A 14,558-nucleotide genomic window follows, 5' to 3' on the forward strand; every position below is an offset into this window, starting at 1 on the left:
ATCAGTGCCTGAGACTTCTCAGCGCGCCTAAGTCAGAACTCGGCCGCGCGGAGGTCGGGGTGCTGTCGGGTGAGGGGCGGGCGGGGCGGGGCGGTGGCAGCCAGTCACGAACCAGGAGCGAGGGGATACGCCCGCACGGTCCCGCCCCCTCTCTCGCGGCGCGCGTCTTAAAAGGGCAAAGAAAGGGCTCCGGGACATTCGCTCGGCGCCAGTCCTGACCCATTCTCTTGGGGCTCCCTAGATTTTCAAAGCGTCCGTGAATGGAAACGACGAGGATCCCACCCTCTCGCGCCCCTATCCGGCCTCCTTCCCGCGGTGGGCCCCGTAGACCGGCGCGGCCCCTTTAAGAGCCTGGCGGTCGGCCGCCGGAGGTCGCGGCGTTCCCCCGGCGCAGCGGGCCGCTCTCAGCCTCCGCTCCGGCCGCGCTCTCCGCCATGCAAGCGCTGCGGGCAGGCCTGACCCTGGCGCTGGGCGCGGGGCTGGGCGCGGCCGCCGAGAGCTGGAGGCGCCGACGGCGGCCGGACGCGCGGGAGGCGCCGGGGCTGCTGGGCCGGCTGCCCGTGCTGCCCGTGGCCGCGGCAGCCGAGCTGCCCGCCGTGCCCGCGAAGCCCGGGGCCCCGGTGGGCACCGGCGAGCTGGCCAAGTACGGGCTGCCGGGGCTGGCGCAGCTCAAGAGCCGCGAGTCGTACGTGCTGTGCTACGACCCGCGCACCCGCTGCGCGCTCTGGGTGGTCGAGCAGCTGCGGCCCGAGCGGCTCCGTGGCGACGGCGACCGCAGCTCGTGCGACTTCCGCGAGGACGATTCGGTGCACGCGTACCACCGCGCCACCAACGCCGACTACCGCGGCAGTGGCTTCGACCGCGGCCACCTCGCCGCCGCCGCCAACCACCGCTGGAGCCAGAAGGCCATGGAGGACACCTTCTACCTGAGCAACGTCGCGCCCCAGGTAGCGGCCGCGCCCCGGCCCCTCAAAGACTCTCGGAGCCTCGGCTTGCGCTGCGCGGAGCGGGGAAGCTGCCGAGCGCGCGCTGCGGCTCAGGCGCTTGGCTGCTCAGTCCGCGCGCCCCTGGCGGGAGGCACTGAACACCGGGCCACCCAGCACCCGCTCCGCAGTCCGACCTTAACTGTGGGCCTCCGGGCACCTCCCTGAGCTTCAGTTTCCTTGCAGCGCCAAGGAACCGAAGACAATGCGTACAATGTACTGAGCACACTTCCCGGCCCTTGGCAGGCATTCAGCAGGGAACTGAGGCACAGAGAGGCAAAGGGACTGGCCCATTGTCACACAGCAGAAAACTCGGGCCGTCTGTCTAGAGGACCCTGAGCCATTGTCCCTACTACCCTGCCTTGCCTCCCAGGAGTCAGAGGAAGTTCATTTGCAAAGCCAGCTGTTAGCAGTCACTGTGTGCCCTCTTTCAGGCCCTGTTCAAGTAGGGCCTGGAGGCTTGACTTGGGCTCTGGATAAGGCCCAGGGGGTCTGAGTCTGCCATCTGACTTTTGCGCTCCCAGTGTCACAGTTCCCTGCCCATTTGACTTGACACAACAGGAGAGCTCAAGAGCAGACCCAGGAGTTCAGCTGGGATCTGCATAAGGTTCAAAAAGGAGAGGGTAGGGCTGGCAAGGCGCCTTCCCATGGGCCCCTGGGGATGGGCACGGGGAGCTTGTTACTCTCTCTGAAGAGGGAGACGTGCCTCTTTCTTTCCTTGGTGTGGCTTTTTGGACCCGAGAAGCTGTTTTGAGGCCTGGGATGTTAGTCCTCCCATTCCGTCTGGGGGCAGGCTAGCACCCCCTGAGCTCTGTTCGGCTCCACCCTCATGGCCAGGTGGCCTAAAGGGGTCTCTCCTTCCTTGAACCCATTGCCTTAACATCTGACAGTCTGAGCCCCACTTCTTCAACCAGGTGCCCCATCTCAACCAGAATGCCTGGAACAACCTGGAGAAGTACAGCCGCAGCCTGACCCGCACCTACCAAAATGTCTACGTATGCACAGGGCCGCTCTTCCTGCCCAGGTAAGGCTAGAACTTGGGGTGGGGGGCACTGGGGATGCCAGGGCCTACCATTCACCTGAGGCCTCCTCCTGCCACTCACCCTCCAGGCCCGCCTCAGCTTCTGGGTCCACCTGCAGTCCCAAGTCACATCATCTGGTTTCTTGCCAAGGGTGTCCGTCCCCTGCACTTCTATAGCTAGAGGCCTATGGGATACCCGCCAAGATGGTCTCTTCTGCCCCTGGCAGCAGGCCCCAAACCTGCCTCTGTTCCTCTCTCCTCACCTCTTGCCATGTGCTCCTGACTCCCCTTCTGTCCAGATAGAAAGCCTTGCACCAGGCTCTTGCTTTCAGTCTCCTCTACTTGGAACAACCCTCCTCACCCTTCTCCCGAAGCCAGGGTTTGACCTCCATCTCCCTGATCCCGAGTCTTCACTCTTGTCCCTCTGCAGCCCCACCTCCGAGGTAGAAGGGATCGAGCTCCCCTGGGCATGCTCAGTGAGTTTTCTGCCCACTGAAGACAGACTGGGGAGGCAAAGGGAAGCCATCAGCCCTGGAGTCCACAGGCTTCAGATGGAACCCAGGCCCTGACACCTGGTCTCTGGGTGCCATGGGCAAAGGACCCTGGAAAGTGGGCATAATAGCCATTCCCTCCCTCGTGGCTGCTTAGGGGTCAAAGGGGGGATGGGGGTCATTGCAGTAGGCGCTTGGCACGGGCTGACCGAGGCACCGATCATTAGCAAGTGCCTCCTGCGGCCTGCTGGAAGGAGTAGGCTCTGCTAAGGGGAGGATGGGAAGTCCTCCGTCCCGTGATCTGGGCCCCAGGCCCAGTGCACGCCCCAGGCCCAGTGCACTGGGAATTCAGGGTCTAGCCCACTTGGTGCCCACCCTCCACAGGGGAGGCAGACCGGAACTCCCGGGTCTGCACGAATGAAGGTGAATGCCCACGAGGCCTGGTTCTCTTAACAGCATTTATTGCCACCCCCACCCTGCTGACCTGTTGCTGGGCCTGAGGAAAACAGGGGAAGGGTGTGTCTACCCAGCAGGGAGCACCTCCTGCCTCCTGGGGGAGCCAGGAAGGGCATGGACGCCTCCTGCTGAGGGGGCAGTGCTACGGGCTGACACAAGGTGCAAGTCAGGTGCAAGTCAGGTCAGGGAAGGCTTCCTGGAGGTGCAGCCTCTGGTCCGACCAGACCCCTTGGGAGCTCAGAAAGGCCACGTGTGCCCCGCTCTGCCCGCAGGACGGAGGCTGATGGGAAGTCCTATGTGAAGTACCAGGTCATCGGCAAGAACCACGTGGCAGTGCCCACCCACTTCTTCAAGGTACTGATCCTGGAGGCAGCAGGCGGGCAAATCGAACTGCGCTCCTACGTGATGCCCAACGCCCCCGTGGACGAGGCCGTCCCGCTAGAACGCTTCCTGGTGCCCATTGAGAGCATCGAACGGGCGTCGGGGCTGCTCTTTGTGCCAAATATTCTGGCGCGGGCAGGCAGCGTCAAGGCCATCACTGCAGGCTGCAAGTGAAGGCTGTACCCCGCCGGACTGGGGGTGCTGGGTCGCATTAAAGGTGGTGATTTTTGGAGACAGAAGTCCTGGCTGTGTCTGTCCCAGGGGACCCTCAGGAGCCTTTAGCTTCCCTCCTGCTTGCCTTGCTGTCTTCTGCCTGATGGCACCTTCAGCTGGGCCGGGCGCCCGCCTGGGTGAGGCCAGGCTGCAGGGCGGCCAGAGAGATGAGGATGGCCTCCTGGAGGGGGAAGTGCGGCCACGGGCTGGGGTCGGGAGGCTGCCAGGTGCCTGGCTGCCAGCCTCACCCACCCTGCCAACCTCGCAGGGCTCGACTGTCCGGGACCCACCGCCAGGGGCACGCTGCCCTCTGCATGGCCCCAGAGAAGTTAAGAACAAGCTCCCCCCCATCCTGCCCATCTGCTGCGGGCTGGCTGCATGCCTTACCCCCACCCCACTCCCCCCACCCCCGCCGGAAGGGCCTTGCCTCTCTGCTTCTCACTCTTCCCCTCTGTAAATGTGTTCCTGATATGATAATACCTACCTTTCACAGTCAAGGTCAGGGTCAGGATTAGGGAAGTTCTCAGCCCACAGGACAGGGTGGGTTTAGGGGTTCCTGCTGGTAGGGTGTGCCCTCAGGGACAGACTGGAGCAGTCCACCTGTGTAGTCCTCCCTTGGAGACTACTGGAAGCCAAGGGCCTCTAGCATGCAGACCTCCCAGGACTGAGTCTCCCAGAGCTGGCTGCATACTACCCCCCACAGCACTGAGGGGCCAGTGAGGCCCAGTGTGGAGGGCTGCCCTGCCCACCATGGTCACGTGTGAGGAAGTGGAACACTGAGCATACAGCTAGGGAAACAGGCCCAGAGCTGGGACGGCCAGGGTCTCCTGGGTCACCCAGCCTGGGAACAGCTGGGTGGGCAACCGCACCCAGGATTCTGGACGCCCAGCTCACCCCTACACTATCCCTGCTGGAATTCACAATGGTGCGAGGCTGAGGCTGTCAGGAAACCATCTCCAGGGAAGGCTGGCTCGATACCACCCCTGCTGGGACAGACCCTGGCTGGCAGCAGAACCCTGAGAGCAGCCTGGGGCAGGAGCGGGAGGCAGGCAGGCTCACCTCAGTGCGGATGGTGCGGCTGCCCTGGCTAGGACAGGTGTTGACATACAGATCGAAGAGGACGCTGGGTTCAGCCACCTCTAGGTTGGGGTCAGCCTCCACTCCAGCTTCCAGCCCCTGGAGGCCCCCAAACACCACGAGAGCATGCCTGGCACCACAGGAGGGAATCGGTCACTGCTCACCGGGCCACACCGAATCTAGCTAACGAGGGCCTTCAGCCCCCAACTCCTGGGACACAGTAGGGGCCCTGTCTGTACAGCTCTGCCCCCCACCAGACTTGTTTCCGGCTCCACTCCCGCTACCCTGGTCCTTGCCCCAGGCTGTACCCACCTGAAGCTGGGAAGCTGGGCAGAGGTCACATCCGAGCCTCTCTCTGACGTCCCAATGGTCAGGTCATACCCGTCTTGGAAGGGGGCCTCAGCAAACACAGCACCTAGGGGAGAAACCAGGTCACTGGGGGTCCTGCTCCAATGCCACAGCCACTGGGCTACGTGTATCTACGTACTTGGGGAGTGTGGGAGGGTTTGGGCCGGAGAAGGGGACTCAGGTAAGGGAGCCACACCCAGCCACACAACACACATCCACCATTCCTGAGACGTCTGCGACTCAGGAGGGAGAAACCACACCTGTGCTAGACGGGGGACACAAAGCAGAAGATGGGTGGGCAGGAGATCTGAGACCACGTATTACACCCTATACCCATCTGGTCCTTTTGTTCCATTCCCAACCCCACGGCAGACATTTCTAGTGATCACGAACGACCCTTTTCTCAGGAGTCCTTTACGGTATTCCAAGCAGCACAGTCAGGAAGATCAAGGCCCAGAAAAGGGAAGGCATTTGCCTAAGGACACACAGTAATGTAGAAGGACAAGGACCCTGGTCTGCCTTTTGTGTCAGGCAAGGTTCTCTGTGGCCTCCCAGAGAGGGTCAGCTCTTCAAAGGAGGAAGCGCTGCACTTACTGAGGCAGGAGGCCAGTCGGACTGTGTAGCCCCAGTACAGACCGGCTTTGGTGCGAGGGTCCTGCGACGACACGACTTTTCCCCGGTAGGTCTTGCTTTCTGAAGAGGAAGTGGAGAGGCTGTGAAGATGGGGCAAGGGACAAGGCGTAGCAGGAGGCGGCTCTGAGCCCTCCGGCTGGCCAGGCTGGGAGGTTTCCAGATACCTGGGAGCTGTTTCTGGTTCAGCTGGACCGTTACCCGAAGTCCAGGCTCCAAGTTCTTGTCAATCTTCACCTCCTGGGGAGAAGCCAGGAGAAATGGGTGCTATTCCCCAGAGGGCCAGCAGGTGTCCCTGTTCTCCCAGATGCTGGGGGCAGGGGGATCTGGGCAGCTGGCAAGGTACCCGAGGGGTCCAGGTCAAAGGGGTCCTTTGTCCCCTTTCTCTGACACCTGGGCCAGGCCTGCTCTCAAGAGACCATTTGTGGTGTGCCTGGGTGGCTCAGTCGGTTAAGGGGCCAACTCTGGATTTCCACTCAAGCGCAAGATCTCAGAGTCCTGGGATCGAGTCCCAAGTGGGACTCAGCACTTAGTGTGGATTGAGTCTGCTTCAAGACTCTCTCCCTCTCCCTCTGCCCTGCCCACCCCCCACATGATCAGGAGTAGGCTCTCTCTCTCTTTCAAATAAATAAATCTTTAAAAAAAGAGACCATTCGGGGCGCCTGGGTGGCTCAGTGGGTTAAGCCGCTGCCTTCGGCTCGGGTCATGATCCCAGAGTCCTGGGATCGAGTCCCACATCGGGCTCTCTGCTCAGCAGGGAGCCTGCTTCCTCCTCTCTCTCTCTGCCTGTCTCTCTGCCTACATGTAATCTCTCTCTGTCAAATAAATAAATAAAATCTTTAAAAAAAAAAAGAGACCATTCTTGCAAAACAACTACCACAAGACACACTACCACACTACCACACACACTACCACAAAGATAAATGCTCTGGGCCTGGCACAGAGCAGGAAATAGTTCACGAGATGAAATCCCAGTCTTCTGTTTTGAACACATGTGGCTATGCCACTTCCTAGCTACAGCAGTTTGCGCAGCCACTTAACCTCTGCGAGCCTCGGTTCTCTCCTCCATCAAAGAGCAAACCCTCCATAAACAGCCCCTGTGACACAGCCCTGGGCCCGGTGTGGGGTCAATTGTCTGTGACGAATGACAACCAATGTCTGTGTTTCGTGCCAACTCTGAATTCAGGATAGGGCACTTTCTTTCCCTTCTGAGGTTTCTCTCTCCTGTTTTCTCCTTTCGTCTGGGTCTTGGTCTAGGTCATCCTGGTCTGCATTTAGCCTGTCATTGCTGGTCTGCTTTTTGAGGGGAGGGGACCGTCCACCTGGAAGGGTTTCTGTCTCGACTCCAGAAGATTTGAGAGTAAGCAGGTGGCAGACGAAGGCGCCAATCCCAGTGTGGCTCTGCGTCCTGACAGAGCTGCCCCAGAGGGATTCTGAACTTATTTCTATAGGGTTTTGGTTGGGGTGTTTTGGGTCTAAGCATGAGGACTACCTTCTGTTCATTTACTTTTTAAGAAACAGTACATTTGGGGGGCGCCTGGGTGGCTCAGTGGATTGAGCCACTGCCTTCGGCTCGGGTCATGATCTCAGGGTCCTGGGGTCGAGTCCCGCATCGGGCTCTCTGCTCGGCAGGGAGCCTGCTTCCTCCTCTCTCTCTCTCTGCCTGCCTCTCTGTCTACTGTGATCTCTCTCTGTCAAATAAATAAATAAAATCTTTAAAAAAGAAAAGAAAAGAAAAGAAAAGAAACAGTACATTTGCTCTAGGCTTTAGCTACCAACCCCTGTTTGGGAGCACTTCTTTGGCCCAAATCTACATCATGGGTGAACTGCAGGCACAGATGCCTGGGTCCAGGGCTCCCTAGACCCTGCTTGCCCTCTGTGGCCGCCGCGTGTCCAGAACGTATGTCCCAGCCTGCTCTCCCCATCCCTACCTTCTTCATGCCACAGTTGACAAAGGACCCATGGCCTGGCCGGGTGGGCCGGTCCACCACGATGCCTTCTCTGAACTCGGACTCCTCATCCTGACGCATGTGGTGAGGGCTGTCCAAGGGGTTCAGAAGCCCTGTGTGTTGGGAGACGCAAAGGCACCTAGTGGTATGGCAGGAACACTGGAGGCCCGGTCCAAGTTTCAGGCCTGCCACAGACCTGCCACTCTCCACCAGGCACAGGCCTTGCCCTGCCTGGGCCAGTTTTCTCAACTGCGCAGCCATTTCTCAGGGTCTGGGAGATGAACCCTGAGAAATGGGGGTCAGTACCCCCTTGCAGCCTTACCTGCAAACTGGAGATCCTGATGCTTGGGGAAGAACGCCTTTCTTAGGTACCTAGTAAAGAACATGGACCTCAGGAAGTTTGTGGGGGAGGCTGCCCCTGCCTGACCTGCACCTCGACCACCCTGCCCGTCCCTGTCAAGTTCAGGGAAGTCCGCCCTTCACGCCCTCACTGTGGACACTCCAGGTACTGCAGGATCCGAGCAAGCTGCACGCACGCCTGCCCTTTCTTGCCGACTCCCCTGAATTCTCCCTCCACGGTCCTGGAAAGAGAAAGACAGGGTTTCCAGAGCCTACTGTGGTCCCTTCGAGAGTTCCTCTACCCAACCTGACCCTTGCAGTGCCCCTGCTTTGTGACTTTTCCCACCAGATTCACCAGGGACAGTGTTCTCAGCCCAGGCAGGTAGGCAGCGACAAGGACCAAGCAAAGTCAATCCTAGCAGGCCCTCCCTCCTTGCTGAGGACCCATGCACTGTTGGATGGCCCCTCACTTGGCATCCTGGCCTTCTTCATCGAACACTACAATCTCATCCACACAGAAGATGGTGCAGGCCCTGGCGATCTGGCCAGCCAGGTAGGTGCGAAGTTCTGGTGACTGGGCATTGTCCAGGATAGAGCCGGGCAGGGCCACGCTCAGGGTATAGGGCCGACCTGGGAAGTGGAAGGGCATTCATGGTCAGTCTGAGAGGCTAGGGCTGAGCTTTCCCTCCCTCCCTCTAATCCCAGAGCCCAGAGTTACAGAACTTTCCCCCTGGGAGGAATTTTGAGGCCAGCAAAATAGATCCAACTCCTCTTTCCAGGCCTCAATCTACCCAGGAGGAAAATGGACCTTGTGGTCCCCAAGGCTCCTGTGAGCAGGGCACACCACTGGGCAAGGCTGGAGAGTGGTTAGAGGCACTGGCCAAGTTCATATGCTATCTCTGCCCGTTATTCCCTTGGTTCTCCAGCTGGCAAATGGGGATAATAAAAAGAACTAATATTATTAGACCTTTTCTGTATGCATTCACCCCATAACCCTAAGAACTATTACTATGATCCCCATTGAGAGGTGGGACCCAGAGAGATCAAACATGTGGCCCAAGGTCACACAAAAGGCAAGACAGCTGAGATCTGGGTTTAGGCTGTTTAACTCCAGGGAGATCACCATATTCTCCCTCCCAGAGTCGCCCAAAGGGAGCCACATAAGGGAACACTCAGGAAACATTTCCTTGGTGTCTGAAACAGCTCACATGCGGTTTCTGTCCCCACTGTCACCATCATCACTGGTAACCAATGGGCTTAGAAGGCACATTATGACACCCTAACCGTCCTGAGGTTTGAGTCTAGACAAGGAGAAAAGATACAATTTGTTAGGGTAGATCCAGATGTACTGATGTGGAAGAACACACAGGGCACAATGTGGAATGAGAAAAACCACGTCCAGAAGCTAATGGATAAAGTGGTCTCACTTCTGTAAAACTGTATCTACATATTCTCTGCATACGTATCTATGATTTGATATAACATAACATCTGGAAAAACTTACACTGCCAGGTTTGCTGGGATTTTTCTTTTTTACAGTATTCTGCATTTTCGGGAGGGGGGCTGTTTTGAACAGGTATTATTTAACAAGAGAAAAAAAAAGGCAAACTCTTATTATAATCAAAATAAGGGGTGCCTGGCTGGCTTAGTTGATAGAGCATGAAACTCTTGATCTCAGGGTTGTGAATTCAAGCCTCATGCTGGGTGTAGAGCTTCCTTAAAAAAGAGAATCAAAATAAGTAAATGAAAAATTCAATTAAAGCACACAGAAAATGCTCAATAAAAAGTAAAAAAAAAAAATAGGGGTAAAAAAAAATAGGGGTTGCCTGGGTGGCTCAGTGGGTTAAATCCTCTGCCTTCAGCTCAGGTCATGATCCTGGGGTCTCGGGATCAACCACCGAATCAGGCTCTCTGCTCAGCAGGGGCCTTGCTTCCACCTCTCTCTCTCTGCCTACTTGTGATCACTGCCTGTCAAATAAATAAATAAAATCTTTAAAAAAAAGAAAAAAAATATATATATCTGTCATTATGATGATGATTTCTGGAGGTGTAAAGTTATGATATGTGATGTTTAGGCTCCAAAAGACTGAAATCTAACTAAGTATGAGGTTAGGACTCAGGTTTTCCCATTCTCTGGGCCTCAGTTTCTCCCTGGGGACCCACTGGTCTCTAACAACTCTTCCAGATATGACATTCTCTTCCCTGCCCACGACCCAGCCTGCTCACCCTGGTCCTCCCTCTGTGCAGCTGCCTCTTCTTCCCGCTGGAGCTTTGCCTGTTCCTCCTGTGCCCGCTGCCGCTCCAGTTTTTTCATCAGCTTGAGATCTTTCCACTTCTTTTTCTCCTCTTTCTCTGGAGAAGAGGACACTTGGATTGGTAGAGGGGAGAGGGACTTGGAGGGAGAAGGACATGGAGCAGTCCTGGAGATGGTGCCCTCCCGGGAAGGTCAGCCTGGGCTCTCCAGCGTTGCTTAGTGAGCCCTTCCTTTCCCGCTTTGGGTGCTGGGCGACCCAGAGGGACAAACCCGAAGGCTCTCCCCAGGTTGGGCAGCGCCCTCGGCCAAGGCTAAACAGATCCCCTCCCCTCCAGCCCTTTACTTACTCTGCTGCTTCCATTTTCGCCACTCGACTCTTTGGCCATGTTCACCCTAGAGCAGGACTCGGAAGAGGTATAGGATTGAGGCTGAATGATCACGGCTGGGAGAGGGTCCTGCCTATCAACGGGGGTAGTGAGGAAACCACGGAACGCCCCCACACTGCCGCGGCTGGCAGAGTAGGACTGAGTCTGACACTCTGCAGGCCCTCAAGTTGTTGAATCGCGTCTGACAGGAGAGAAGAGGACACTGAAGCTCAGGGGGAGACCTGCCTACTGCCGCCCTGGTTGTCAGAGGAGATGCGCCACGGAAGGGCTCGAGAGGGCGGGCAGGGTCCCACCCCCTGAATCCAAGCCTCGGTCGGAGTAGCCGCAAGGGTTACCTGAGGCTGTCCCAGCCCTGGCTCGGACCCTGGCACCTACCTCCTGTTCCTACCCCGGCAGGAGCGCACGCGGCCACCAGCATGCGGCACCTCGGGGCTCCCGGCCTCGGATCAGCGACGAGCAGGGAGCGGGAGGCTCGGCCTGGCCCCGCCACGGGCCCCAACACGTTCCGTTCTCGCGCCCCCACCCCCCTGTCCTGCCCGAGACCCCAGCTCCAGCCACTTACCGGGCCGCAGGGTCGCTTCTTCACGCGCTCCGCCATGTTCGTCGCACACTGTCGGCCACGCCCTGCCAATCAGACTCACCCCTTCCGGCCACACCGCCTCCGAGCCGTCCAATCGGAGAGCCAATGCCGTGCGGGGGCGTGGCTAGGCGTCCGGAGGCTTTGCGAGCGCGTGGCCTGGGACTCGCAGGCAGTGGGGCTCGAGCCGGGGAGGGGTCTTGTCGCAGGCTTCGGGGGTCCAAAGGGCAACTTGTGCAGTACTGTCCCGGATCCTTGGACGACCGGAGAGCCGCCCTCCGATTCCACACGAGCGCGACACTTAAAACTCAGCTCGATTTTATTTTACGTGGGGACCCTGAGGCCCAGAGCTGAAGTGTGATTCAGAGCTGGAAATGATCTTAGAATTTAATCGAGTTTTTTAATTTTAATTTTAAATTTTTTATAAGATTTTATTCATTTATTTGACAGAGATCACAAGTAGGCAGAGAGACAGGCAGAGAGAGGGAGGAAGCAGGCTCCCTGACGAGGAGAGAGCCCGATGTGGGGCTTGATTCCAGGACCCCGAGATCATGACCTGAGCCCAAGGCAGAGGCTTAATCCACTGAGCCACCCAGGCGTCCCTAATTTTAATTTTTTTAAAGATTTCATTTATTTTATTTGATAGAGATCGCAAGCAGGCAGAGAGAGAGGAGGAAGCAGGCTCCCTGCTGAGCAGAGAGCCCGACGCCAGGCTTGATCCCAGGACGCGGGACCATGACCTGAGCCGAAGGCAGAGGCCTTAACCCACTGAGCCACCCAGGCGCCCCGAATCCAGTTTTTTTTTTTTTTTTAATAGATGCATTCATTTGCTCTCTTTTAATTAATAGACTTTATTTTTTTTAAGATTTTATTTATTTATTTGACAGGCAGAGATCACAAGTAGGCAGAGAGGCAGACAGAGAGAGAGGTGGAAGCAGGCTCCCTGCTGAGCAGAGAGCCCAATGCGGGGCTCCATCCCAGAACCCTGAGATCATGACCTGAGCTGAAAGCAGAGGCTTTAATCCACTGAGCCACCCAGGTGCCCTTAGACTTTATTTTTTTAGAACAGATTTAGGTTTATCAAAAATTGAGCACATAGTACAGAGTTCCCATATACCCCTTCTCCCCTACTCATTTCCCCCCACCCTCAACATTTTGCCTTACTGTGTAGGTTTACTGTAGTTGATGAACCAATGTTGATACAGTGTTATTAACTAAAGTCCATAATTTACATTAGGGTTCTTTCTTTGTGTTGTACATTCTGCAGGTTTTGGCAAAGACATAATATCAGGTGTCTACCGTCACAGTACGGTACAAAATAAGTCCACTACCCTAAAAATCCTGTGTTCCTCCTACCCTCTTCCAAGCCCCTGGCAATCACTAATCTTTTTTTTACCATCTCTTTAGTTTTGTCTTTCCCAGAATGGCATATAGTTGGAATCTAAGTATGTCGCCTTTTTATTTATTCATTTTTATTTTTTATTTATTTTTTCAAGATTGTATTTATTTATTTACAGAGAGAGAGATCACAAGTAGGCAGAAAGGCAGGCAGAGAGAGAGGGGGAAGCAGGCTCCCTGATGAGCAGAGAGCCTAATGGGGGGCTCAATCCCATGACCCTGGGATCATGACCTAAGCCGAAGGCAGAGGCCTAACCCACTGAGCCACACAGGTGCCCCCATTTATTCATTTTTAATTACTTATTTTAAATAAGCTCTACACCCATGGTGGGGCTCAACCCACAATCCTGAAATCAAGAGTTACCGGCTCTACCAATGGAGCCCTAGAAAGGCGCCCCCAGAAAGCATGTAGCCTTTTCATACACCCTTTCATTAAGCAATTTGCATTTCAGTTTCTCCCATGATTTTTCATGACTTGATAGTTCATTTCTTCCCATTGCTCAATACTATTCCATTGCAGGGATATGCCAAAGCTTGTTTATCCAGTCACCATTTGAAGGATATCTGATTGATCCCAGTTATGAATAAAGCTGCTATAAACACTCATGTGCAGGGATGCCTGGGTGGCTCAGTTGGTTAAGCAGCTGCCTTCGGCTCAGGTCATGATCCCAGCGTCCTGGGATCGAGTCCCACATCGGGCTCCTTGCTCGGCAAGGAGCCTGCTTCTCCCTCTGCCTCTGCCTGCCATTCTGTCTGCCTGTGCTCGCTCGCTCTCCCCCCACCCCGATAAATAAATAAAATCTTAAAAAAAAAAAAAAAACCACTCATGTGCAGGGTTTTGCATGGACAGGAATTTTCAGCTCACTTGGGTCAATAGCTGCGAGCCTGATTGCTGGATTGGGGTGTTAAGACTGTGATGAGCTTTGTAAAACACTGCCAAACTAGCTTTGGAAGTGACTAGACCATTTGCACTACTGCCTGCCATGAATGAGCTAAGCTCTCTCTTATGTTAGTAAATCTGAGGGGCACCTGGGTGGCTCAGTCGGTTAAGCATCTTCCTTTGGCTCAGGTCATGATCTCAAGGTCTTGGAGTTGAGCCTCGGTCCCCCAGGTCAGGCTCCCTGCTCAGAGTGGAGTCTGCTTCTCTCTCCCCCTCTGCCCTCCCCCTGGCTCAGGCATGCCCACACTCACACTTGCACGCTTTCTCTCTCTCAAATAAATGAAATCTTAGAAAATATATATATAATAAAAAGAATAAATAAATTTGAGTTAACTGTGGGAGCAAGTCCTGGTTTAGAAGGGAAGGGAGGGTTCATAGCCCAGAGTGCCCTCCAACAGTAAATCTCTGACCCCAGGTGGGTGTCCTACACTTCAGTTCAATTCTGACCATTGGTGCAGATCCTAGAGGTTAAGGGCTCAGTCCCACCAGACCATCCTCCCCACCCCCGCCATTTCAAATGCCAGGATAGATTGGGACATTTCCAGATTGGGGCATTTCCAGCATTCCCCTGGAGCTCAGTAATTCCATGAAATGATTCACAGCACTCAGGAAGGTACTGTACTCACATTTTCATTATAAAGGATACAACGCAGGAACAGCCCAACGGGAGAGATGCACAGAATGAGGTTTTGGGGGAGGAAGGTCCACAAACTTCTGTGCCCTCTCCCGATGCATCACCCTCCCCACACATTGCTGTGTTCGACAACCCAGAAGCTCCCCGAGCCTCACTGATTCAGGGTTTTTTAGGTGGGGTTTTATTCCATATGTACGATTGCTTAAATCATTGGCCAAGGAAGTGACAACTCAATGTTCAGTCCCTTTCCCCTCCATCGGGGCCTGCAGTTGGGACCGAAAGCTCTGACCCTCTACTGACATAGGGGCCCATTATGAGTACAAAAGACAGTCCCAGGGGCGCCTGGGTGGCTCAGTCGGTTAAGCGTCTGCCAGGGGCTCAGCTCATGATCACAGGGTCCTGGGATCGAGCCCCGGATTGGCTCCCTGCTCCACAGGGAGCCTGTTTCTCCCTCTCCCCACCCCCTGTTCATCTCTCTCTC

At 55.8% G+C, this 14,558-nt stretch overlaps 2 protein-coding genes across 2 annotated transcripts; one reads left to right on the forward strand and one right to left on the reverse strand.

The window, feature by feature from the left end:
- Nucleotides 1-208: 208 nt before the first annotated feature.
- On the forward strand, nt 209-3,564 carry ENDOG (endonuclease G). Its single transcript, XM_004757422.2, has 3 exons — nt 209-947; nt 1,898-2,007; nt 3,224-3,564. Exons 1-3 carry the CDS (start codon nt 435-437, stop codon nt 3,504-3,506), a joined length of 906 nt encoding a protein of 301 aa, XP_004757479.2. The 5' UTR covers nt 209-434; the 3' UTR covers nt 3,507-3,564.
- On the reverse strand, nt 2,940-11,177 carry SPOUT1 (SPOUT domain containing methyltransferase 1). The gene is made up of 12 exons (XM_004757155.3): nt 11,091-11,177; nt 10,490-10,535; nt 10,115-10,240; nt 8,359-8,518; nt 8,041-8,130; nt 7,872-7,921; nt 7,532-7,662; nt 5,768-5,840; nt 5,565-5,663; nt 4,935-5,037; nt 4,605-4,752; nt 2,940-3,726 (listed from the first exon to the last, which is right to left on the reverse strand). Exons 1-12 carry the CDS (start codon nt 11,124-11,126, stop codon nt 3,658-3,660), a joined length of 1,131 nt encoding a protein of 376 aa, XP_004757212.1. The 5' UTR covers nt 11,127-11,177; the 3' UTR covers nt 2,940-3,657.
- Nucleotides 11,178-14,558: the final 3,381 nt, after the last annotated feature.

Source organism: Mustela putorius, unplaced genomic scaffold (assembly GCF_011764305.1).
Source record: "Mustela putorius furo isolate JIRA1106 unplaced genomic scaffold, ASM1176430v1.1 tig00000596_pilon_pilon_pilon, whole genome shotgun sequence".
In the NCBI taxonomy this organism is placed as follows: Eukaryota; Metazoa; Chordata; class Mammalia; order Carnivora; family Mustelidae; genus Mustela; species Mustela putorius.